The 27,846-nt window shown below is 40.3% G+C and overlaps 1 protein-coding gene across 8 annotated transcripts in view; it reads right to left on the bottom strand.

Annotated features, from left to right (window-relative positions):
- The window catches only part of ADGRB3 (adhesion G protein-coupled receptor B3), a 643,293-nt gene that overhangs the window by 306,771 nt on the left and 308,676 nt on the right, over positions 1–27,846 (bottom strand). For all 8 annotated transcript variants that reach the window (XM_075063748.1, XM_075063744.1, XM_075063743.1 and 5 more), the window contains 4 exons: positions 27,352–27,516; positions 26,273–26,437; positions 15,060–15,161; positions 14,501–14,607 (listed from right to left, as the gene is read on the bottom strand). In XM_075063748.1, the coding sequence (XP_074919849.1) occupies positions 14,501–14,607; positions 15,060–15,161; positions 26,273–26,437; positions 27,352–27,516 (539 nt within the window). The remainder of the gene's footprint in view (positions 1–14,500; positions 14,608–15,059; positions 15,162–26,272; positions 26,438–27,351; positions 27,517–27,846) is intronic.

The raw sequence follows: 27,846 nt of genomic DNA, 5'->3' as shown, positions 1-27,846 counted from the left end.
TTCTTTAAGTTTTGGTCAATTACATATGTATAAGATGCAAAGTTGACAGAAGCAGGAGTTAGGGAAAGAGAATGAGGAATCTGAAATTGTTTTTCTATTTTATGACAGACCATAGTATTTGCTTAGGGGTAAGTCTATCATGGATATCTCCATTTCATGAGGAATCGTCAAAAGCATGGGGGGTGTTAATATGGCAAGGCGTATGTACCAATAGATTTGTTCTTCTTTTTAACATCTAGTAACATTCCTTTATATCGGTTGAATCTCCTTTAATCCTCTCTTCTCTCTTTCTCGTTAATATAATTTTTCTTTGGAAATATATGCAATTACTGATTTTATATATTTGATGTGGTGGTTGATAAATCCTAGTCACCTGTTTGTGTGTACAGTAAATGCAAGAATTTGGTCCCGATCTGAGTACTATATTAGTTACACGTAGTGTCAGAGATCCATATCAGATTGGGTTGCTCTCAATTTTCTACGGCATCACCACTGGAATTATGGTCAGTCTTATAAAAAACATGTGTTGTTTGCTTTCCAAGAATTTTACATATCTATAGTATTCTATTTTAATATTGAGAGACTATTTACAATCGGAGATAACAGCAAACAGTAGGGAGAAGCAAAAGGTACAAGGGATGATAAGTGATGTAATTACTGTAACCCATTGTTTTCCAAGAGCCTAGCCAAATTCCTGGAAATAGTCGCAGATGTACATTATAGTGAACAGTTACTGCAGTAATGACTTAAGGAACTCATCTGCATGAGTGCTCCTTTATCTAAGTTCTTAAATGGCCTCATCTTCTGTTTCCCTCTGTAGTGGAGTTCACCTGTTCGGCGAGCAGTAGTTGGGTTGGCTCAGAATACAAGTGGATCAGGGAGCGCCTTTTGGTAGCATAGAGCGATCGTTCAAACTACAGAGGGATCACGGTTTCTTAGCTTATTTCATTTACTTAGTCATTCTTATTTTAATACCCCTTCAAGTCCAAATTAATAGGCGATCAGATTGGCAGAAAAAAAAAACAACACAGGAGAAAAAGTTCACTTTTTTTTTTTTTTTTTTTTTTTTTTTTTTTTTTTTTGAAGCAGACAGTGATTCAAGGGATTTGGGAAGGTGAGCGCACCAAAGGTTTATTGATGGGTGACAGGGATTTAAAAGAGAGCAAGAAACCTTAGTGATGTTTCCGTGGATTTAAGAGAGGAGGTAAGAAATGGAAGGGAAAACAGTCAAAGGAAGATGCAGGTGGCTTCGTGAATTCACACCTTGCAACCTCAGACCTTCGATGCTGGGAACCTGGTGAGGTGCCTTGATTGTAAATACAGCTGGAGGGCCTGTTAAGTTTAAGAAGATGATGACAGCCCAAGTCCTATCTCCTGCACAGACCGCGTTTTCAAATACATCGCCTAAGCCTCCACCTCAGAACACACTGGGCTTGTGGAGGGGATACCTCAGGAGGCAGCTTCCCCTCCCACGCTGTGAGGTTAGCCCCACATTAAGGGAATCTTCCCAACAGCAGAAGTCAGGAGGGTTTTTTAGGGACCTTTTATGCCTCTCTGGTCCTTCAATAGTGCCAGCCCAGGCCAAATGCAGGGGTCAGTCTTTTTTTTTTCATTCAGGGGCTTTTTCTTTTAAGTAAGGATTTCTAAGAGGAAAAGGGGAAATAGAGCGTGAGGGGAAAGAGGTAACATTATTTTTGTAACTATTTGAAATGTATAATTAGAGCAGCAGGGCTTTCTTCTGAAACTGTAAGGGTGACTGTGGGTGTTCGAGGGGTGTTGTACTCCAGGGGTTCATGGACCAGTGCTTGAATCAAAATCTCCCTCCCTTAACACTCCAAAACCGGGTCTAGTGATCGGGCAGATTTAGGCACTACAGAATCCAGAGTGCACACGAGGACTAAGGCAGGCTTCCGCCTACCCTCAACATCTGGTGCCCACTCCCCGGTAGAGCGGCCAGACAATAGTTTTCCCGATCACTCCTTGAAGCGGCCATAGGGAGGGGAAGGCGGAGGGGAGCGCTGTGGAGTGTTCCACATACGCTGCTGCTGACGAGCCGTGTCGCATACCCGCACAGGCTCTGCCAATTGCCACGGCTACACACAGCCCATGGGAGCGTAGCGTGGGGGGCCTGCTGGTGTGAGATCGGGCAGCCCTGCCGGGCAGACAGTAACATGGAAGACCGCTCACCGCCTTACCCACCGCCTACCGTCAAGTGAGCCCATCTGCCAAGGGAAATGCCCAGTACACTTCAAGCCCCACAACCTGATGCGAGAGCTAACAGTCCGCCCACTGACGCACCGGAGGAACCCACAACACCTCCCGTCAACTCCCTGCAAAGGGCACCAGAGTCTGCAACCCAACACTCTTACCCTCCCAAAGCAGCCACCCTGAGACCCGTCCCTCCTCCTGACAAACACAAAACTCCCTCCCAGAGCCTGCACTCATAATTCTAATATGTACACCCCACCGGTACCCAACAACAAAACCAAACCCGAAATTCACCCTCCCAAAGCCAGAAACCTCCTTCTTGCATCCAACCGATCTCCGCTCTACCCAGCCTGGTAAAGTGATGAGGGTCAGGTGAGAGAGCGAGCGAATGGAGGGATGGAGATGGACCTGAGAGGGGGAGAGAAGAGGCTGGGGCAGAAAGTGTCGTGTCATGAAGGAAAGGTGTGGATGGGGTAGGGCTTGGGGCTGAGCAGAGGTTTAGGGGGCCTAAAAAATGTTTAAATCCAAAATGGGGGAAGGCCTGAGGTTGCTAAAGTTTGAGAACCGATGTATTAGAGGGATTAAATGAGGCTCAAAGGAAATTACTCTTGCCAAGAAACAACAGGAGAGCTCATCTTACAATTTCTTTGTACAGAAATTCTGAAGCTCATATGTGAGGAAAAACTCTCTGCATCAAACAACTATACTCTGCCAAGAGGGTGAAAAGAATGGTAAGAGAAATGAGCCAATTGCTGGACTTCTCCATTCCTTTAAGGTCCATCCTCTTCCAGTATGGCTAGGGAGAAAGGAGAATTCTCCACCATAGGTTTCCTCCTGCATAGTGTATTGCTAAATGTAGACAGTATTGCCTTTTTTTTTTGATCCTCTTTTCTCTTTCTTCACACTGCTGGCTACTTCCTTCATTTTTGTCAGCATCAGTGGGGGAGCCAGAGACAGGAAATGAAAGAAATAAAGAACATAAACATAAAAAAGGCGTAACTGGGTCAGACAAAAGGTCCATCTTAGCCCAGTATCTTCTAACCGACAGTGGCAATGCAGGTGCCACAAAGGAGTGAACCTAAACAGGTAAGATCAAGTGATCTCTCTCCTGCCAATCCCTCTACACCCTCTGACAAACAGGAGGCTAAGGGACACAATTTCCTTACGCCATATGCTGGCTATTAACCAATTAAACGACTTAACCCTCTATGAATTAATCCCAGTTCTCTTTTAAACAGCTGGTATAGTCCACTTCACAACTCCTCAGGCAAGGAATTCTCACCAGCTGACTGCGTGCTATGTGAAGAAGACACTCTTTTATTGTTTTAAACCTGTCTGCCCATTAATTGCATTTGTCCTAGTTCTTGTATTATGGGAATAAGTAAATAACATTTTTCCTATCTAAATTTCCCCACATCACTCATGATTTTATTACTCTATCAATATTCCACGCTTAGTCTCCTCTTTTCCAATGCTGAAAAGGTTCACAGCCCCTTAATCTCTCCTTATAGGACCCATTCCAAAACCTTCTAGATCATTATTAGTTGCCCTTTTCTGAACCTTTCTGGCGCCAGTTAATCTTTCTGAGATGGAGGAGATCACATCTGTTATACGCAGTATATCAAGATCTGGCGTATCATCTATTATATAAGGCAATAATATATTCTCCGTCTTATTCTCATCCCTCTCTTTAATGATTCCTAACATCCTGTTTGCTTTTTTGCTGCCCTGCTGCACACTGCATGGATGTCTTCAGAGGAACTATCCTGATGACTCCAAGATCTTTTCTTGATTTATTGTAGCTAAATTAGCTCCCATCACATTGTATGTATATTGGGTTAATTTTTTCCAAAATGTGCATTACTTTACATTTATCCAACATTAAATTTCATTTGCCATTTTGTTGCCCAATCACTTAGTTTTGTGAGATCTTTTTTTTTTTTTTGAAGTTCTTCACGAGTCTGCTTTGGTCTTAACTATCTTGAGCAGTTTAGTATCATCTGCAAACTTTGCCATCTCACTGTTTACTCCTTCCTCCCAGATCATTTATGAATAAATTGAATAGATTGGTCCGAGGACTGACCCTGGCGAACACCACTAGTAACCCCTCTCCATTCTGAGAATTTACCCATTTATTCCTACCCTTGTTCCTGTCTTTTAACCAGTTCTCAATCCATGAAAGGACCTACTATTTTATCCAATAATAACTTATTTAGGTAAGAGCCTTTGATGAGGGACCTGTAAAAGGCTTTCTGGAAATCTAAGTACACTATGTCCGCTGGATTCCCTTTGTCCACGTTTGTTGATCCCTTCAAAGAACTCTAATAGATTAGTAAGACACGATTTCCCTTTACAGAAACCGTGTTGACTTTTGCCCAACAATTTATGTTCTTCTAGGTGTCTGACAATTTTATTCTTTACTATTGTTTCAACTAATTTGCCCGGTACAGACATTAGACTTACCAGTCTGTAATATTCGGGATCACCAATAGAGCCCTTTTAAAATATTGCCTTTATATTAACTATCCACCAGTCATTGGGTACAGAAGCCAGTTTAAAGGAGAGGTTACAAACCATAGTTAATAGTTCTGCAACTTCACATTTGAGTTCTTTCAGAACTCTTGGGTGAATGCCATCTAGTCCCGGTGGAAGCAAAATGTGGAACCAGGGAAAGGGGGAGCATGGATGGTACTGATCAGGGGTTTTGAGAGATGAGGGAAAAAACATATGTTGCAACCTCTTGCCAAGCTATGAAGGTGACAGAACAGGGTCTACTGCTGCAGTTCCCTGAGCCCACAGCCTGGTAATGGGAAGATGATTCAACGTGAACTAAAGTACGAGTGGGACCTCGGGATAGCAATAAGGGAACTGCAACTTCAAATCCCTGCAAAAATAACCGAGTCAGCTCTACCCTGCAACCACGTAAAAAGAGATGAACCAGTAAACTCGTAGAGGAGACAATACATTGTCTGGAACCAGAGCAGTCATTTCATTGAGGAATACACTGACTGGCTGATAAGCTGCCCTTGTAATATAATTTGGAAAAATGAAATCAGTTCTAATGAGCTGCAGCTGAGGCAAATCATTATTCACCTCAGAATTTGTTTGATCACATTATATTTCAGCCTACCAACTGCAATATAGTGAATAATATTGCTGAGCAGGAAGCAAAAGCAAAATTATGGCATGAGCTAGAAGGAGTAGAAAAGCAATTTTATGGGCTATATTATCATTTTCATATGCAAAAATTCATCTGCATAATTCCCAATACACTATGATGAGAATATATTCATGTAAGCAAAGTTGGGAAATGTGTTCTTGATGATACCACTATAAGGTGGATTCATAACTGTTTGAAAGACCATGCTCAAAGAGTAGTTATAATTAGTTCACTGTCAAACTGGCAGAACATATCTAGTAGGGTCCTGCAGAGGTCTATCTGGTACAATTCAAGATTTTCATTAATGACTTGGTGAATGGTGTGGAAAGTATGCTTATAAAATGTGTGGATGACACCAAACTGGGTGGGGTTGCAAGCACTTTGGAGAATTCAACCTTGACATATTGGAGAATTGGTCTGTAATCAACAAGATGACATTCAACAAAGATAAGTGCAAAGTACTACACGTGGGAAGGAAAAATCAAAACGAGGAATAACAGGCTAGGTGAAAGTACTGCTAAAATGGATCTGGGAGTTACACTGGATCACAGATATGACTCAACAGTGTGATGAAGTTGCAAAAAAGGCTAATATCACTCTGGTATTAATGGAAGAGTTGTATGTAAAACAAGGGAGGTAATTGTCCTGCTCTACTTGGCACTGGTGAGGCCTCAGAGTATTTTGCCTAGTCTGGGGCACCACATTTTAAGAAGATGTGGACAAATTGGAGAGTGTTCAGATGTTCAGATGAGAGCAACAAAAATGGAAAAAGGTTTAGAAAACCTGACTGTAGTGGGGTGGTCACCTGCTCGGGTCTTAGAGGGCTTAAAACAGCCCAGGAGAGGGCTGTGGCTGGGAGCAAGCAGTTCTCAGGCTGATTGGGGAAGCAGGCTCAGCTGTGGCCATGCCCCAATCAGGGCCAGCTGGCCCTTATAGGAAGGCAGTGGGCCAAGAGCAGAGTCCATCTATCTCTGTCTTTAGAGGGAGAAGGGCCTGGCTGCTGGGAAGCTGAACAGAGTACCTGAGGGGAGCAGGGCTGGGGAATAGGGCAAGGGATCTGGGGAGCTCCCTCCCGGAAAAGCCCCAGGCTGCGGCCTTGTCAAAAGTACTAGGGTGCAAGGGTGCAGCCCAGGGTAGGCAGAGGCAGCTGGTCCAAACGCTCCTTGCCAGTGATGAGTGGTTTTTACACTGCAGTCTGCCCCAGTGATTGGGTCTAGATGGTGACTGGCAGTAGCCCAAGACTGAGGCGAGGTGGGAATAGTGGGTGGGGGTTCCCCTGAGTGGGGATACCCAGACAGCACGTGTACTGCCAGGGGGCAGTGCCCAAGGATAAGGGGCACTGGATCCGGGAGGGATACGGGGGCCAGCGGCAGCGAGGCACTAGCCTGCAGAGGGCGCACTGGGTCAAAAGAGCTAATTCCCAGGGTGACCAACAGAAGGTGATGCAGGAGTGAATGCCGCATCGTTACACTGACCTATGAGGAAAGGTTAAAAAAACTGGTTGTGTTTAGTTTTGACAAAAGAAGACTGAAGAGGGACCTGATAACAGTCTTCAAATGTGATAATGAGAATGGTGATCAATTGTTCTCCATATTAATTGAAGGTGAGACAAGAAGCAACCAGATTATTCTCTAGCAAGGGAGATTTAGTTTAGGTATTAGGAAAAAATATCTAATTATAAGGACAGCTAAGCACTGGAATAGGAAGTTTTTAAGAACAAGTTAGCTGATCACCTGTCAGGCACGGTGTTGGCATTTTTGGTCCTGCCTCAGCATATTGGGCTGGTTTAGATGACCTCTCAAGGTCCCTTTCAGCCTTAGATTAATCACTTGAAACTAGTCAGTTATTTCTTATGTGAATTTTTGCTCCCAGACTCCCAAGAGTTAACTGTTTTTCTAACTTCATCTCCTCTTTAGAATAAGAACCTGATTTTCATGTATTCATGCCTGATTCAGGAGATTAATTACACAAGTTGGCACAAAATACTAGTGTTTGGCATCTAAGTGTCTAAATATGGAATTTTAGTCATCTAAATTTGAAAATTGGGCTCCATTCATTCTTTGTTAGATTTAGAAAATAAGAAACAATGGAGAGATTTTCAGATATTTCTGATGACATTCAGAAAGTAAGACATATTATGTGCTTTCACAGACATCACTATTTATTAGCATTTTCAGCACAATATACACATATTATGCAGTCTTTAAATGGTCAAGAGCCACTTCAAGGAATTTCACTTTAAGTGCACAGGTTACTCTATCTTTGATGTGGAGCAGTGACATGTTATCAAGACTATCTTGTCTTTTCCAAAAGCTCTGTTTGCTCTGGAGAAGGTTTTTAATGGTCCCCATGGACAGGTCATTTGAGCTAGCAATGAATTAATGGTAACTCCTCTTTTCTAAGTCTTGGAGAGGCTGGTGGTGGAGTCACGGCTAGTTTTAGTGTCTGATCATTTTCTTAGGGGTACAGGCAGAGGTTAAATGTTGATTCTTTAAGATCAGTGAGCATCATTGGTCATAGTAGCTTCACCCATTTCTTCCAGAAAGCTCCCATAGAGTTATGATGAGTAATTGCTCTTCCATCCCAAACCATTCTACTCTTGTCCTACATGTTCTGCACTAGCCACCATTTCATTTCCAGGTGCTGTTTAAAGTGGCTACCATCTGTAGAGCTGGTAAGGGTATCAAAAATACTTCTTCTCTATTTCCTCATCCTAACACCTGTGTTCAAGCTGTTGGTCTCAGAGGTGGTATTTATTCAAAGGAACCAGCTGCAAGATATTCTCAGTGGTAGACTCTTGGCACTGTAATCCTCTCACTGCGTAGCTACCAGAATCTGAGTCTAGTCCAGTGGTGGGCACCTGCAGCCTGTCAGAGTAATCTTTTGGTGGGCCTCCAGACAGTTTGTTTATTTTTGCATGGCCACCCACAGCTCCCAGTAGCTGCGGTTCACCATTCCTGGCCAATGGGAGCTGTGGAAAGTGGTGCGGGCCACAGGGATGCGCTGGCTACCACTTCCTGCAGCTCCCATTGGCCAGGAACAGTGAACCACAGCCCCTGGGAGCTGCGTGCGGCCATGCAAATGTAAACAAACTGTCTGACAGCCCACCAGCAGATTATCCTGATGGGCTGTGTGCGGCCCATGGGCCACAGGTTTCCCACCACTGGTCTAGTCTGTCCAGTTGTGATGCAAAGAACAATTCTCTGTCACGGCATTTCACTAATTGTAGGTGGTGGGACTGCCTGGCTGCTAATCCTGATTCTCATTCTGCTCCTTTAGGGAGTCTGATCCATTCATCACAGAGATTTCTGAAGCATAGGCCCTTTATTATCTTCTTTATCTAAATGATGTAAGAAGCACCCATAAATCACCAGGAGGTCAAACCTACAGCATCCAGGCCAGATCCAGCCCACTTTAGGTATTTATATTTACTGCAGGATGTATTCAGAATGTAAGGTTTCACTTAAAAAGGGTTTCTAGACCTCACGGTTGGAACTGAAGAAGTGTAACCTTCCTCAGTGGACAGTGGAAACAATGAATCAGAGATGTGAACTGTCTGACATACAGCTGATGTCATTAGAGTTCCAGCTCTTATGCCCAGTGATCACACTTCAGTGTCATCATTAACAATTTCATCAATGACTTAGATACTGGCATAGAAAGTATGCTTATTAAGTTTGCAGATGATACCAAACTGGGAAGGATTGCAACTGCTTTGGAGGACAGGATCATAATTCAAAATGATCTGGACAAATTGGAGAAATGGTCTGAGGTAAACAGGATGAAGTTTAACAAAGACAAATGCAAAGTGCTCCACTTAGGAAGGAAAAGTCAATTTCACACATACAGAATGGGAGGAGACTGTCCAGGAAGGAGTACGGCAGAAAGGGATCTAGGGGTTATAGTGGACCACAAGCAACATATGAGTCAACAGTATGATGCTGTTGCAAAAAAAGCAACGTTGATTTTGGGATGCATTGACAGGTGTGTTGTGAGCAAGGCACAAGAGTCATCTATCCCTCTACTCTGCTTTGGTTAGGCCTCAGGTGGGTATTGTGTCCAGTTCCTGGGCACCGCATTTCAAGAAGATGTGGTAGAAATTGGAGTAGGGTCCGAGAGAAGAGCAAACAAAAATATGAGTAAAGCTTGAGAAACATGACCTAATGAGGAAGGCCTGAACGAATTGGGATTGTTTAGTTTGAAAAGAAGACTGAGAGGGAACCATGATGAGTGTTTCGGGGTATCTAAAAGAACAAGAACGATGGGCTTCAAACGCCTAGCAAGGGCGGTTTAGGCGTTTGGACATTAGGAAAACGTTCCTAACTGTCATGGTGGTTAAAACACTGGATAAATTGCCTAGAGAGGTTGCGGAATCTTCATCTCTGGAGATATTTAAGAGCAGGTTAGATAAATGTCTATCAGGGATGGTCTAGACAGTATTTGGTCCCCTGGCAGGGGACTGGACCTGATGACCTCTCGAGGTCCCTTCCAGTCCTAGAATCTATGAATCTATGTTTGATTGTTTTAGAGGCTAGAGTATGGAAAAGGGAGCAACTCAACTGGAAAATGAAGCAAGGAAGGAAATGCGGTTAGAACAGAGGAAGCACACCAAAACTGAGAAGAGGGAGAAAAAGAGAATAAAGGATGGGGAAGCAATAATTTATTATGAAGAAAAATAATAAATGGCAATCAAAATTTAGTTATGACATAAAAACATATTCTACCTTTGGTCTTTTGTGCAAACCTTCATTAATATCAGTGAATGTTTTGATGTGCATTGACAGTAGTATATGGTAGAGGGGTCTGTAATGTAGAAGACAAAATGCATAACAAGATCCAATGGCTGGAAGCTGAAGCTAGACAAATTCAGAGTAGGAATAAGGTGCAAATTTTTAGCAGTGAGGGTAATTAACCATTGAAACAAGTTATTTAGAGTTGTGATGTATTCTCCATCATATGAAGACTTTAAATCAAGACTGGATATCTTTCTAAGAAATATGCTGTAGTTCAATTTATAACCAGTGTTCTGAAGGAGTTCTGACTAGATAATCAAAATGGTCCCTCTCTGGCCTTAAAAAGCTACAATTCACTTAATACACTTGTCCACAAACCATAATGAAAACTAGAATTTGGCCCCCTTTACTGAATGAGCTTGTGGCAAGAATAATGAGTACTTTTTATACTGTTATATAAAATAATTAATGGATAATAATGCAACTCCTCAGAATAAAAAGAATGTCGCACACTTGATTTTGAACACTGACATACCACAAGCTGGAAGTCAGATGGCAGTTTGGTGGTCTCCCACAGCTGAAACACATGTATTTGCCATGTCTTTTGATTCAAAGTCATGTGTGCCACGACAAACAACAATTCCTATTAATTCAGTTTGGAATTTCTCATCGTGACAGTAAATGAGATATGACAAATTATCTTTCAAAGGAGTTAATTGGTATTTAGATATTCTGAAAATATTTTCAACTACTGTGAATTAAAATTTCAATTTTTTTGTGGGAATCTTGGTTTTACATTAGTATTTTCTGATGTATATTTATGTTCCTAATCTAAATTAACAATATAATGATAATTTCAGGTAGTGAAGTAACAAATGCATCTATTTTTAGTTGCGTGTTTCTAGACTCCAATTACAACAAAATACATGTAAAACGTGTTCAGAAAAAGGGCAAGTAATTGACTGAACAGTGGACCATATGATTGCAGAGGGCAAAGAATAGCATTTATCTTTTTACATATTCAAAGTATAGCGTCGTATTAAAAGTAATCCTCATTAAGCTCTGCAAGTATTATCAGGAGAGCTGACCAAATCATTTCCCAAAAGTTTATTTGACAGATTTTGGCATCTTTTTGTCCCTTAAATTATTTAGTGAATGATTTTTCACATTATTCAACCAGCTGTCTAAGATGGTCAAACATTGTTTTTTGAAGTGATTTGATGATTGTTTTGTGCCAAATGTTGGATAAATTATTCATGAATAACTGGTTCCATTATTCAACCACCTCTAATTATTATCTCCATTTTACAAATGCTGAAAACAGATACAGACAGGTTATGAAAATTCTAAAGAGTGACTGGAAGGTGGCACGCACCAGACAACAGTTTCTAACAGGAAGGAATAAGGGATGTTGGTAGCATGCTCAGATGGGGACACCCTCATGTTAGCTGATTTTCCTGTAAATCTCTTTCAATACCCTCAGCCTGGATGTATAAGGTTTATAGAGCTGTGTAGTGGTGAATCCACTGTTAATCCCCACACCGCAGTAGCCCCACTCCCCTGCAACCCATGGAAGTTCAACAGTCACACTGTTGAAAAATCATGTGAGTCCTGCTAATCCTCTAATGCCCTTCCCATGATTCGACCTGAAAGGACAGATGAGTTCTCCCACAAGAACTCATCTCAGCACAAGGAACCATGGGTTATGCCCCTAAACACACACTGGTGAGTGCAGAAACAGAAAGAATACTGTAATAGGACCATGGCTTTGCTGTGGGAATGGTCACACTCAGGTGAGGATAACCCAGAAGCTCAGGCCTAGGTGCCAATCACCTGGGTTAACTGCCCAGTGTAGAAACACACTTTGTCTAAAAGTGTCAGCTCTATTTCATGTATACCTGATAAAATTTGTTTAACCCTTTCAGTATTTCATATGAAACACTTCAGCTTCTGTACATGTCACTGAATGCAACATTCTAGGTTTTGTTTTGTGGCTATTCTATTTGCCTTTGCTCCAAAATGATAGGTTCAGTGAATTCCATCAGGCCATGGATGTTTTAACAGCTATTAAATTTTGAAATGCTAACAATCCCATCAGATATTCCATAGTGTGCTGCACTGAATTGTTCAGATGTAGAATGCGCCTAGGCCATCACAGCAGTAATGGAGTCTTTTAAACAAAACAATATACTTAAAACTCCAAGAGTGAAGTTCTGGCCCCAGTGAAGTCAATTGCAAAACTTCTAATGCCTACAGTGGAGCCAGGATTTCACCTCAAGTCAGAACCAATATGAAAATTTTGAATAATTTCGATTTTTCTGATCTGAATTATTTCCATGGCAAGAGATATTTGTAAACACAATAGACCACTGTGAATATTTTTAAAAACTGGACATGTATCATCCTCAGTTGTTAAACATGCAGCATTTATAGTATTTCCCATTTCAAGAAGAAGAAGTATGTAAGTATCACTGCAACTGTCCATTTGTAATGGAAATCACTGTAAAGTGTGTCTAAACTGCAACACACTAATAGGAAAAGAGCAAAGAAACCAATGCACTTGCAGCACATTATTTATCTATTGGGAAATTACTAAGATGTTTTATACAAAAAGATACATGATTAAATCATAGCACTTAGCCACGGCACTGCAATAGGCGTGATGCAGAGCCACTTCACCCCAGAGAGACATTCTGCCTTAAAGTGAAGCATCCCAGTTGTGCAAGGGGAGGACATAATCTCTGGCATCCCTTTAAGGGGCACAACACAGCTGGAGCTTGGAGGGGTGAAGCACGTCCCCACCACTTTTCCATTGAGGTGAACCCAGGTGAAAGCAACTAAGTACCATCTCTTCTGCTCCTTCAAGCACAAAGGCTGCAATTCCAGGCAGTGGTCCTGCAGGTCATGGAAGGAAGGGACCAGAGGCTCCTTGCTCCATTGTGCCACCTGCTATAGCTCTAATGTGTGTTGCCACGCAAGGACCAGCTATAATCAAGCCCATACTTTTCCTTTATTTCTGAAAAGTCTCCAGAACTTGTCCCCAAAATACAGTTTGCATCATTTTTCATATACTGCAAGATCCTGTCTCTAGTACTTTGATGTGGTATTTATTGAGGCTACTATAGTACTCGTTTGCAGTAGGTTTGCATTAATTAGCACAGAACATATTGATATTAATTGGCAGGTTATTTTTAAGTATGCAAAAAACGTGTCATTTTTAAAAAACTATAAAAATACCTAATTGCAAAGCCACATTGTTTGCTCTGCTCTCCTGTATGAAAGGTAGAGGGATACCACAACTCCCAGCCAGATGCATGCAGAAGAGGGGAGGTCTGGTCTAGCACAGGTGCTTTCTCCTTGTCTGAGTTTAAAAATAATACTTCTGTTAGGTAATGCTGAAACTGCATCCCTTGTCTCAATTAAGTTGGAATCTAATGAAACAGAAAGGCAGCTCAAGGGAATTCATCACAGTCTCCTCCAGGTGGGAAATCAGATTCAGTCACCAGATTGTTAAGCACATTACATGAGTGTTGTGCTTGGCTGAGAGGCTGGGAAGTAGTCATATTCCTTCACAAACACACAGCTGTTAGTGCCCCTCTGTTGAATGATTAATGGAGCAGCATTAATGGTGACCTTTGAAAGAGGAGGAGGAGTAATAAGGGTGTCAGGAAAATATATCTTGTGAAGAAAAAAAAATGAGTGTCCATGAGAATCTTAAAATGGGCTCTGCCTGCACTGCAATGACCTGGCAGAGTCCTTAACTGGGAAAACAGAATTTAAAAAATACATTTAGGAAGACTCTTAATATATTTACACTTTATATCTTGTCAAGAAACCTTTCTATGTATGTTTGAAAAGCGTATCATATTGCTTCATGGGGTTATTTATTTTGTTTGCAATCGAGTGTGGTATTTTTACCTTTCAACTGTTTCCCTTTTATTTCACCTAAAGTGGAAGTTCAGAATTTGATATCACAAAAAGGCATCATAGTTCCTCACTTGCTAGCATGCAATCAACAAATCTAAAGTATTATAACATGCCCTTAGTAGGTTGAATTCCTGTAAATCTCATTTATTCCGATCTCATTTGCTAATAAATCTAAAATATGTGCCTTTACCCCCCAGGACCTCCGTAAAAACTTTATACAATGAACAATGAAAAAGGGACCCTTCATCATTCTTTTCACTGCTACAGTGAGACAAAGAGCTTTTTCATTCAAACAGCAGCAGATATACAGGATCACAATTATATACATTGGATATAAATTATCCTTCTTCAAGTCTCCCCCACCCCTCTTCCTCATCAGAAGTCTGACTGAAGGGTAAACAGTTAAATGCTTATATGGTGATGATTAGCAAAGAATAAAGAGAGCAAGTACTAAAGCTGGCTTTGCACCTACTGAATGCTGCAAGTGTCTGTACTCATTTGATATGCATCGAGCAAAGCTTGGATGTTCCCAGAAGGCCACTCCATGAACAGTGAGAGAGCAGCGTCTGCTAGTGGTGCCTGTGAGTCATAAAGAACAGAGAAAATATTTATATAACTGAGAATAGTCAGAGTGAACAAAGACTATGTAGGATACATTCTATATTATTTTAGAGCACACACAGAAACAATTTCATGCAAATGAGCATCAGCAGCATTCAAAGAGCAGTACATGTCATGTTCTTACTTATATCTTATGTTATGTTTCTGTAACAGATTTGCTGTGTCATATAATTGGCATTTACGAGTTTTAATTAGAAGGCTTTAGGATCTGCTTGATTTTCAGCAAACTGCCTGATACATCCTGGCAATTAATTATTACTCATTATATTATATATGTTTATATATTTCACTATAGTATCTGGGCAATGGTTAGATGTGTTTGAATGCAGGTGGAAGGGCAGTTTTAACAAAAAATAAAACAGTTTTTTCCCCCTCTATTGTCAGCATGTAAATTTGATGTACTACTGTACCTGTGGCATTGAGAGGACATCGATTGAATGCCATGTCACCAGCTGGGGTTCTTTTCCACACCATTGACATCAAATAATCTTCAGGACATATTTCGTAAGGTGCTGTGATTGAAAAATGAGTATTTGAATATAGGCTTTTGTAAAATGTATACATTGCATATCAGAGAAAATACATCCTCAGCCTTAACCCCATACTCTCTGAGAAATGCAGATTGTTGTCTTTAGGGGCTCATTTTAACATGCTTTAACACATAAATGTAAGATCTCCTTTGATTTTTGTGTAGGATGTCTCTTCCTGCTGGGCTTTCATTTCACAATCTGTGGCATTTACTCTCTCTCTCGCCTACATATATACATATGCAATATTAGCTCTTTTAAAAATATGCCACATTTTAAAAATATGCCAGTTTCTATTGAAAACATTGTGTCTCTGTTGCAAATCAGTATGGTTAATGGGCATGAAAAATGCAGAAACTCTTTAAGGCTTTTCTGGATTTTTTTTTAACCTTTAGTTGCACCCAAAGCAATTATTTTAAAGCCATTGCTGAAACATTAAATGTGATAAGCATGTCAATTGTGAAGCAGATATTCTGGAAACAAGAGAGTAGGTCACTATTTCTTTTTAAATGGCTTTCATCGCAATTGTGGTATTAGCGAGTGAGGCCAATAATGTGAAGCAGAGTGGATATAAGCCAAAATGACCTTTACTGATTATCATAAAAAAGTTTTTAAAAGAAAAGGAAATTACTTTCACATTCCCATGGTAACAGATTCCTACTAGCAAATATGGACAAGGTAAAAGAAAACTACATTGGTAGCATTTTCACATAAGCAAGACTTCTAGATTCCTTTTGGTGTTCAGTATTTTTGTTGTAGTTTCCCAGTTTGTATTTTTTTGAATATAGTAACTCTAAAAAATCTCCATTTTGACAGATATGTCTAACCATTTGAAGTGATCGAAAATACTAGCAGCTGAAATCATTTCAAGAGTAGCAGAGAAAAATGGAGAACATTTTCCTTCTGTCATTGTCTGTATTAGAGTAGAAACTATGGCCCTCTGTACTAAATACTCATAATAAATCCCTTCCTCAAAGAGCTTGCTAGACAAGATCAAGGGTTAGAGAAATGAAGTATAATTATTGTCACTTTCCAGATAAAGAAGTGAAGCACAAAGGGATTAAAGGAATCACCACGGTTATACAGGAAAACTATGGCTGAGGCAGGAATTGAACCCCAGTATCTTGAGTTTAATTCCAATTCCTTTTCCACAAGACAGCCTCTTCCCTGTAATTCTACTGACAAAGCTATGCAGAAGCAGTGAACTCTGTCTTTGTGGATGACAAAGAGCTCCTTGCAGATGGCTCAGTGATACTAATATGAAACACAGTCGTTCTGAAAATTGCTTGCTAAATTTGCCTCGGCATCAGCACTCCTGAATCGTAAGTCAAGGAAAGTTGATGATGCTAGAGAAGCAAGAATATCCCTTAATGGCAAAACCCTAAGAAAGCGAGCTGTTTCACTTATCCAGAATGCTAATTTGTTTCAGATAAGGCAGTCTAAAAGTGAACTCATGAGGCCAATGTTCTAATGGGGGAAAGCAAGGGATGCATGATAAATGGGGAACATCTGGTGACATAAGCATGTTCAAATTATTGTCATACTTTAACCTTGTGGGGAAAAAAAAGAAAGATGGTCTTTGAGCTCTGAAAACTGGCACAGCTTACCCAGGTGCTGACTTACAACTGACTTTCTTTTTTGCAGGAGTCTTCCGCCTTTATATTGACTACATAATGTCTAATCTGGCTTTACAAATTTGCTCAATCTGTTTTATTCCAGTTCAGTCTCCATCCAATACTCAAACAGATTATATAGAATCACAGAGTGAAAGGTTGCTTGGACGCTTTTGGGGCAGAAATTCTCTCTTTATATAAGTTTAAATATGGTAAATTTGCGTTAGTTTAAAATCAATTTTCCTAAGCCTTTTAGGGTAAGAAGTGTGAGTTCCCATTTAGAAGCAACAGTACAAGAAAATACCATTTATATTTTTGAGGATGATTTTATATATTGAAAAGCTGTCATGGTGCTTTGTTTGATGGACATTTTAGAGAAATTTCATATCTGGGAGTGAAGTAGTGAATATTTCTCTAGAAGGTTAGTAAAAAAAAGTGGCTGTTTGACACTGTTCAGGAGGTTAGAAAGTTATTACATAATTCTGCAATTTATCACCTGGCTCTAAAATGTATCACATGAATTAATACTTCATATGTGTAGGTGATGTGTAGGCCCTTTGAAACATCAATTGATCATACACTTAGACCACTTCATATGCCCTCTGTTCAATAATCTATCACCTCAGGACTTACTTTCACATGCCAAACTCCTTCCCCTTCCAAATGTTGAATTTTATATGTGTGTGGCCAAATGTAATTTATACATTTTATTTGAGAGAGAGTTGAAGGTAGAATATGTGTGGAGACCTTTCAACTATTTGGAATTGTGCCAAGGTACTGTATTTTAAGTAGGAAGTAAAACAGACTGAACAGTACTGAGCTATTTTGGTTCTATTTGTAGTGGCTAAATTACAAGTGTGTGGGGGGGTGTTTTTTCACAGAATTCAAACCTTCTGCAATGCTAGAGCTCCACTCCTCAGCTACAGCTTGGGGGAGCACAGAGCAACTCAGGATTAGGGGCTGGACAGATGGCTTTGTGCTAATTTGGTTCTCCAGTCTGAGTGCTAGTTAATTGACACTGTTGCAGTAGCTTAGGATCACCAGCATGCTGGTCAGTAAGCCACTTGAGTTTATTCGTAAATGGAGATGTCATAAAGGTCTTTTCCCATGCTCTATTAACTTCTATTTCAGTTAATAACCCTCAACTTCTATGTATTTTCTCCTCTCTGCCTATGATTGCTCATGATACAGTATTGTATTACAGTGTGCCATCTTGGCCCCGAGATGTAAACTTATTAATTCTGACTCTGAGAAGTTGGAGGCATGGTTATTCTTTAATAAGCTGATTTAAAATTAAATTAAAATGAAAACCATGGATTTGCATTCACCTCCAAGATTACAGGAACTGATTACCTCATTAATGATTAAACCAACAATGGGTAATGACATTAAGTGGGATGTCAGGTAAGTAATTTAAAAACTGCAGAATCTGGCTTGCTCCTTGTCTTCTTTCTAGTTTAGCAAACATGGATTATATCTACACATTTACCATGTTGATGAGCACAGTGTACAAATGAAACAGAATGTTCTCTGCATGGTGCACCCAAAATGGGCAATAATGTACAGAACAGCTTACACTGTGTAAATATCTACGTATCTGGACATCTGCTGATTTATGATCACTTTATTCAGTTGTGTAACCCTTGCTAATCTCTCAGCTGGGGTTTCTGTGACCTTTGTAGACTGTGCCAAACCAAAGGTGAGGAAGGGGCCTGAAGAGACTAACATAGAGCAGCTATTTGGAGGAGTTCTCACTGAGTCCAGTGGACTGACTGGGAGGCTGAAGACCACAGTGGCCCTCAGAGGAGCCTTGTGGGTTACATGTGGCATTGAATTTCTCTGATTCTTTTTGTGTGTTTTATGTAACTGTTGTAGTAATTTTTAAATATTTTTAACATGGACAATTGATATAATCACTTGCATCATTTACTGGTATAAATTAGAGACTGTGTTGTTTGTCCAGAGATGGTAACTATCTCCTTCTAATCTAAGGTCAAGGACACCAGGGTCATGGGGGCAAATTTGGCAAACCAGCTGTATTGTACATAATGCCCTTCCCTCAAACTGTTCCATTACAGGCCAAATCTTGTTTCCCACATGTAATCTCAGTAAGCAGGTGCAGCACAATGGAAATCTGTGGAGATGGATAGAGGAAAAAGCCTTTCCTTTAGGTCACTCTGGGGCTGCTGCTTTCTTTCCCCCAAATGCTGTGGATGTTCAGCAGGTGGATAGCTGTCCCCACCCACAAAATATTTCTTGACCCTTCTGCAGATGTTGCCTCCTGAAGCACAGCTCTTTGGCATGCAAGTGTTGCAGATCTCCATTTGTGGTCTCCCAAGAGCCAGCCCCATATTTCTGGGTGTCAGTTAAGCTGCTTGTTGGGCACTGTCCTTTAAGAGAGCAGGGTCCAGGGCACTTGGACAAATTACCTGCCGCCCAAGACAACTTAAGGGAAGGCTACTGAGCCTTACAACAGGGGAGACAACTGCAAGTGATTGGGAGATGCCTGAAGGCACTGAAGGAAGTAAGGAAGTGCTTGCAGGGCCCTGAGTCGGAAGGAGGAAGGCACCAGCTGGAAGGCCTCTGGAGATGGCTGAATTCCAGACATGAGGTGAGCAGAAAGACAGACCCTTAGGGAGGAGGGACTGCACCCAGTCTGGGATGAAGTTGAAAGAAATTAATTAACAAACTTTTAAAGAGAGGATATCCCTCAGTGAGGAGGGGCTGGGCCAAGCTGAAACTGAGATGAAGACTTTGAATTTTCTTTTAAAAGACATTGTGCAGGACTTAATAAAATGAACTCCAGGAGGGGGAATGTCTTGAATATCTGTCCTATGTGGTCTTTTTAAGTGAGCCTGACTTAGGGGGAAAGTGAGGCAGGTCTCAGCAGAGCCAAATTGACCTGAACAGAGTGCTGCAGGACTGGCATGCCCTTTGAAAGATACCCACAAAGGAGCATTTACCTTGATATTAAGTGTCTATAGCTAAAACTGATTTGCTTACAGTGAAAACTGATTATGGGAGGCAGGCTTCGAGGACTACCACCCCCAACAACTGTAATTAATTTTTTAATTTTTTTTGCATTAAAACCGTCACCTACATTGTTTGTTCTGGGATAACTTTTAATCCTATATTTTAATAAGCCCTTCATTATAAAATTAACTAAAATGGTGACAGATCCATGTCAGTTGCATTTAGAAAATCCCAAGCATTATATTGTTAATACCTTTCTGAAGATTACTGAATAAGAATCTATGCCTGAGATGGGAGTGAGCTGTATCGTGGCCTGGCTCAGTGAGCAAAATATAAATTTAAAAAGTATCATGCAAGTGAGGCTATCAATTGACTATATTAAAAGAAAAAAAATGACTGGCCTTCTCTGAATATAGACAGGGCCGAAGCAACCATTTAGGCAAACTAGGCGGCCACCTACTGGTTGGGGGTGCCTAAAAGCCCCCTCAGGCGAGGAGGTGGAGGTGAGCTGGGTGGGAGGTGCGCGGAGAGGGTTGCCCGCAATAATGAGGGGGGGCGCACAGGAGAACCGCTCCCTGCCCCAGCTCACCTCCGCTCTGCCTCCTCCGCTGAGCACACAGCCCAGCTTTAAGTCTCCTCCAATCAGCGCCGCAAGCCTGGGCGGGGAGGAGAATTAGAGCAGCGCCGACATGCTCAGTGGAGGAGTCGGAGCCGAGGTGAGCTGGGGCAGGCTATTCAGGCAGGCTTAGTTTCCGCAGGAGGTCTCCCCAGCCAGGGTTAGCTGCCGGGGGAAGGGGTGAAGTCTCCCCAGGCAGGGTTAGTTACCATGAGGGGATGGGGGGGAGAGGGGTTAGCTGTAGTGGTGAGGGGTAGCTGCTGTGGGAGAGGCTCCCCGGGTGGGGGGCTGAGTTAGCTGCCATGGGGGGGGGCAGGATTAGCTGGGGGGCGGGTGCAAGGTGGAAGTTTCGCCTAGGGCGCAAAAATTCCTTGCAACCGGCCCTGAATATAGAATGCTATAGAAGTACATGAATGATTCTCTACAAAGTCTAATATCTTGGAATGTATAACATTAATTCACAATTGAAATTAAATAGTGAAATCATTCACATACTTCTATAGCATTCAGAACCAGCTCTGTGCCTGAAAAAGCACAAACTGTCAGCATACATATTCTATAGGCTTGCTCCCACTTACTCTTCAGACCTTTATTGTGTTTAGGATGAATTTGCAAACTAATGCCTTCAAGTCTGTTTACAATTTTTCCCTTTTGTTAGATGTATTGGTCAGAATTTAATTAAAATGAGACTAATATTGTGTTCAGGAAATTTGCACTGCTAGTGAACCCAGTCAGAAATGTTTTTTAACTGGATTCTTGGAAAGCAATACATTCAGGGCCCAAGTCCCCACTGGCACAAATGCCCTCCCTCTATGCTAGTTATGCCACCAATGTGTTGAGCTCTTGGTGTTCAAAGTATTTTGTGAAAACAAAGTTGGAGACAGCACTGGTAGGTACTATAAGGACATGTCTACATTACGCACTGGATTGATGGGCAGTGATCGCATCTAGTCTAGATGCAATAAATCGACCGCCAAACACTCTCCCATCGACTTCAGTACTCCACCAGAGCGAGAAGTGGAAGCAGAGTCGATAGGGGAGTGTCAGCAATCGACCTACCACAGTGAAGACACCATGGTAAGTAGATCTAAGTACGTTGACTTCAGCTTCGTTATTCATGTCGCTGAAGTTGCATAACTTAGATCAATTTCTCCCACCCCACTCCAGTGTAGACCAGGCCTGTCCCAGTGAGTCAGCCCTGTCTTCCCAGGCACAGCATTGGAACACCAAAGATTTCCATGCTGCCCCAAAGTAATGATATAAAGTGAAATAATTACTATGACTGGCCAGAAAACAAGAATTCTGTCTTGTGAATAATTTCAGGATTTTGAAAATTAGTTTAATTAAAATGAAGAACAAAACTGAGACATTCCAAATGTTTTCACAAAAAAACAAAACAAAAAAAAAGAGCCCCCCCCCCAAAAGCCAACAGCCCAGTGGTTAGGGCATTCACTTGGTTGTGGGAGACAAAGGGACATAACTAAGGGGGGATATGAGAGAGAACACACAACACAGAGTCAACCTGTGAAACTATTTGTCAGGGGATATTGTGAAGGCCAAAACTACAATGGGGTTCAGAAAAGAATTAGAGAAATTCATGAAGGATATGTCCATCAACGGCAATTAAGCAAGATGGCTAGAGACAGAACCCAATGCTCTGTATGTTCCTCAATCTCTGATTGTCAAAAGCTGGGACTGGATGACAGAGGAAATTGCCTTGTTGTGTTCATTACCTCTGAAGCATCTGGCACCAGCCGCTATGAGAAGACAGTATACTGGGCTAGATGGACCACTGATCTGATCCAGTATGGCCGTTCTTATGTTCCCTCTTCTAAATCAGGCAGAGGCTTACCTACCAGGCTATTGCTATTCTGGAGTCGGCTGATCTCTCTTTTTGACCAGAAATTCCATCCTAGACCTGAGAATTCTTCTCAACACATTTTTTTGTCAAAACAATTACATTTAATAAAAAAAAAGCATTTCATCATGAAATTCCCAACCAGCTCTAATAATTACATGAATTTTCCCAAGTGTAGCTTATCTAGTAATTATTTTGAGGCTATAAAATATAATGTTCAAAGCATTCTACAAACACCATTCCATATTTTTTACTTGGTACAGTGGAAACTCTTGTAACAGTCTTCTAGAGTTTTCTTTTTGACTGCATATCCAAAGTCTGTTTTAAAAGCTGATGTGAATCTATACTCATCAATGTATTGATAAATTGCATCACCTTCAACCTGTTTGGAATTTTGCCCAATGACTTCAATAGGAATTTATGGCACTCAGTATCTTGAAGTATCCAGTCCTATATCTGCACTTCTAAATTCAGGATGGCTTAAAACACTTTGTTGATCATTAAAGCCAAGAACTAGACCCTAACCTTGCCTATTAATATCTTTATTCATTTTTATTCTACTGATCATAGTGACAATAGTGACAATTGGTTGAGTATTATTTTATTAGTAGTATTATAGTAGCACCTAAAGACGCTAGCTAAGATTGGGGCCCCATTGTGCTAAGTGCTCTACACACACAGTAAATTTTTGCTCCAAAGAATTTACAATCTAAATTGGAAAAACAGATAAAGGATGGGAAGGGAAAACAGGGGTACAGAGAGGTGAAGTGACTTGCCCAAGGTCTCACAGCAGATTAATGGCAGATCTTAGACTAGAAACCAGTGCCCTATCCCCTAACATAACTAACAAAGCAAAGTTTTCACAAATCTTGTAAAAAAGATGGTATAGCTGGTGATAATTTATCAGGTCTCCACATTTAAACAAAACTTAAAGCATTGGCATCAAATAAGTAATGATATTAACATATTTTCCTTTTTCTCATACTCTGTCATAAAAAGTTGATATCTCCTCTTTGCTGGGAGAGGAAGATGGGATGGATCTCTCCGGAATTGCTCTGTTCTGTATTCTCCCCCCGAAGCTCTGGTACTGGCCAATGTCAGAGACAGGGTATTGAGCTAGATGGCCCATTGGTCTGACCTGGTATGACAGTTCTTATGTTCTTATCTTTCGTGTGAAGTCATTAGCTATTCTTTAGCAGAAGCAGTTGTGTTTTGTCATCTTTAGGTTAACATAGAAAATAATTTGTCATCCCTTCCATTAATTATCAAGTTAAAGCAATTCATATGTTAAGTTTTTCCTTACTGAGAAGAGGCACTTGGTGGTGAATTTGATGGATTTGTTTTGAATAAAAACTGAAATATGCATAAATATAAAAACACTATGGAAAAAACATTATAGGAGCTTCCATTAACTTAAAACCAAAACTAACACTGACTGAACACAAGTAAATTTATGCAGGCTTCATTGTTTATACAGATCATTTGAAAATGGGCTCCTGTGATCTGATCTTGTCTGAAAAAAGACACACTTCTGAAATGTGTTAACAAAAATCTGAGATATTAGATTACTCATCTGTGCTTGATGTGGGGGAAAGGGACATTGGCTGGACTGGGAGATGAGACTCCATATAAGCCTCACCAGTGTGGTGAAGGGGACACCCCTTCCTCATTGCATCTCATGCTCACGTGGATGAGAATGGACTTGGGTAATAACATGGGCTTTGTCCTATCCTCTCACTCCCATTGATCATGGCTGGCTAATTTGAAGGTCCCTTCTCTCTGAATTGGCCCAGTCATGTGGCTCCAAGTCTTCATAAAGCTCCCTCTGGGAATGGGCTGCCACTTTACTGGTGCCCAGCTGACTGTCCCACCCTTCTCAGATCCTTAGCTTGTGTAAATTGGTTAAAATTATATACAAAAGTGGAAGATCTGTCTGTAATCCTAGCATAAAACTAATGTCAATAACAGAAGAATCAGGCCTTTTGTGTCTGTCAGATGCTTGATGATCATCTATCATAAAAAGAGAAACTAATTAGACACAAACATTTTTAGTGCTGCTTTTCTGAACAATGTTTACAAGCTATAAAAGAAACAGTAAATTAAGAAAACTGCTAAATTAGGATGATCATTCCTTGGTGATTTTGGCAACTTTCTTTAATTTGTATTTCAAAATGTCTGAAAGGAAAAAGGGCCAAGTAAGTATAGAGTCATTCTCATACCAAAGCCTTAACTTTTATTTTATTTTTGTAAAGTGTTGTTATATATATATATACACACAGTAAGCTAGTAATTTGGGTAAATTATCCAGTATCTTTGCTTAAATCTTAGTTATACTGGGAGATGAACAGTAACTCTGCCTCAAAACAGTTAAGTCAAATTTATTGTTAAACTTCTATAAATGTGTGCATAATCTCCTGCCTCATTATTATCATTTGATAAAAGTTTTAGGTTTTGACGACTCCTGTTAGCATGCTGATTGTGATCTGGAGAATCAAGTCAGTAAACAAATTTAGTGAACAGCACATAATGCTCTGAGTGTATTTGACTTGTAAATACATTTGTAAAATATTTTATTAACAGCAGGTGGCAACCTTTGAAAATTGGATTGTAGCAGTATGGTTTACCTCTAATTCCACAAATGAAAATGATTTAAAGAATATTTAGTAGGTCAAGACTGGTTTATCTGAATGTCTGCTTATCCAGAAGATTCACATTAATCCTGCTATAGTGTACTGTGCAGCACTACTATGAAAAATTATATTTTATGTCAAAATTTGTATTTCTTTATGATTACTACATAGTTATTTTGTATTGCTTTTCAAGTAATGTAGATTACATTAAAACTATACACCAAAGAAAACATTTGCATATAGTTAATTACTCTAAAATATTATTAGAGGTTTGTAACTACAGTTACTCCTTTGTTGCTCTTGGACTGTGTTGTTCTAGTTCATAGTTTTATCTTAATATTTTGAGTTCTGTTCTTGGGGATGGGATTGATTTTCAGTCAGGGGACAGATTTTGCTGCTTATGAATATGTGGGTTTCAGCCTTGATAAGCCTCCCAATTCCTGACCTGCATTGTCCCTACCATTCAAGTCTCATATTTCCAGAGCTGAGAGTGCAAGCATTGAAACAGAAAGTGGAATTGTTCAGGAGTGAGAGAGACTGCTAGATTTGTCATTATCCCATTCAGAATTTAGAACACAAGACTTCCAGTATGAAGGACTGGCACACAAAATCACTAGACCACATAGCCCCTGTTTGTTATCTTGTATTTGTCTAGTAATGATTATTCTGCTTCAGGTCAATGATTCCACACAGATAAATATAGAAAGATAAATTTGTATTCACCAACTGTTTTTGCTTAGTCATCACTTTAGTAGTAGCCCAAATTTGTTCTTAAGTGTCACCCAGGAAGACTTAAATTTGAGGGCAGGACAATACAAAATATGCTGCAAAGAAATGCGTTTAAATATGTATAGTAAAACTGGAAAGATGTACGTCTTTTTCATTTTAACCACCTTCTTTTTATAATATATTGCTCACATACAGTATTCGTTCATTCTATACATTACAGTAAGGTTTATTCTTTTGGATGCCCCAGACACATGACATAGAGGCCTTTTGTATGGAGGATAAAAGGAGGAGGTTGAATCCATGAATTACAAACCAAAAATACCTAATTTTCTCAGAAGCTGCATTGTCAGTGATGTTTTCTATAACACATTTTCCCCCCAAAATAATGCAGTTGCACCTATGTAATGAAATGTTTTTCTGAGAGCTTCAATTTTTTTCATTATAATTTTTTTAAAAAAAATACTTCATCCTTTAAACACCCATTGGGCTAGACAGTGTCCACAGTCATTGACAGAAATAGCAATTGCTTGTCTGGATCCAGGGCATGCTAGGACCATTTATGAAGATTGCTTTTTCTATATTGATCCTACCTCAAATATAATATATTAAAGTGATTTTTGTCAATGAGAAACCGCACTGAATTATATACAATAATAGTATTGAGATTTGCTTCTCACCAGGGCACCTCTGTTCACTGCATCGTCTGATCTCCTCACCAGTTCCTTCGCACTGTTGCCCAGTCACAGCTGCACCTTGACAAATCCTTATTCGCCTTTCCCAGCCACCATCACATGACTTGGAACATCCACTCCAGTGACCCCATTGGTTCCACTGACCATTAGCTGTTTGGAGGAACGTCATTATCAGAATTGTGACAGACTGCACTGTAAGAAACTATTAAGGCCAGAATTTTCAAACTTGTTCACTAAAGATAGGCTCCGAACATTATTCATGCATGTAAAGAAAAATAAAGTCAGTGGCAGGTGTAGGTGCTTGGTGCCTCTGAAAATCAGGCTTCTTTGATTGTTCCTCAGTGCATCACAACTCAAGTTTAAAAAAACATCACTGCACTTAGGGTTTGAGTTAAACTACTGCTCTGAAGCCTGAACATGGATGTTATTGTCTTTGTATTTTTTCTTTTCTCTGTACGTACTTTATTTTGTTATTGTATACATGTGTATGCAATGAATAGAACAATAAAATATGCTTTAAAATTAAAAAAAAATCCCCCATATACTATTTAAAGGCCAGATTTTACAGCCCTGGCAGCGTAAAGCAGTCTTAAACTAAGTGTAAGTATAATATACTCACACTGAGAATTAGTTCATTCATGTACAATCTCTTCTTGTTTCTTGAAATGCATTGTTTTCTAGTCCTAAACTTTTTATTTCTAATCATAATTGTTTTTAAAGAAATACTTATAACACTAACACATAGGAATGTCAGTGTTTCAGAGCCCAGTTTTTTCAGCATTACTGACACGGTCCCATTGTTGTCAACAGGCTTCTTATGTGAGTAAGGATTAAGGCCCCAGTTCCAGAAATGAATCAGTGCAGGAGTCGGAGTGTTGTCTAAGGGACCCAGACAGGCACAGGATCAGCCCATGCAGAGACATTTGTAGGATTAGAGCCTAAACGATGTGGCCCGGTAGGATTGGGGCCTTAGATCTCTTTTTAATCGCAAATTAATGACATAAATGTTGCACTAACTCAGATTTTTCCACATGAATCATTTCAATTTAGAGGATCCTATTTACCTGTACATTCTGGGTTATGGCACTCCCTGCTTTCAGCCCAAGGACCTCTGCATTCAGAACCTCCATGAGCAGCCGCAGTGCACTGTCGACTTCTCTGCTGGGTGCCATTGGAACACGTCACTGAGCACTGACTCCATGAACTCCACTCTTGCCACTGTCCATCAACTAGCACAGCAATACATAAAAAACAGAAAAGCCAACATTACTATCAAATCTATGCAGTAACAGAATGGTTAGTTTTATCATAACCAATTTTATCTGCACTTTGAAAAATATTTTTAAGACAGAAATTGCACCAGAAAGTATCACTTTAAACATCTTACAACAATGGCATTTACATTATTGATGTTTTCTTCATTTGTGGTGCGATATTTTGTTTTGTTTTGTTTGTACTGACTGTATTCTGATACACAGAGTCACATTTCCAAAGCAGGTGAACCTCTAAACATGCAAGAATTCATTGTACCGATCAAAACTCTGCATTCACGCTGCCTA

Source organism: Chelonoidis abingdonii, chromosome 3 (assembly GCF_003597395.2).
Source record: "Chelonoidis abingdonii isolate Lonesome George chromosome 3, CheloAbing_2.0, whole genome shotgun sequence".
Taxonomy (NCBI): domain Eukaryota; kingdom Metazoa; phylum Chordata; order Testudines; family Testudinidae; genus Chelonoidis; species Chelonoidis abingdonii.
Note: the sequence above shows the minus strand (reverse complement) of the source record. Positions and strands in the feature narration are given on the sequence as shown.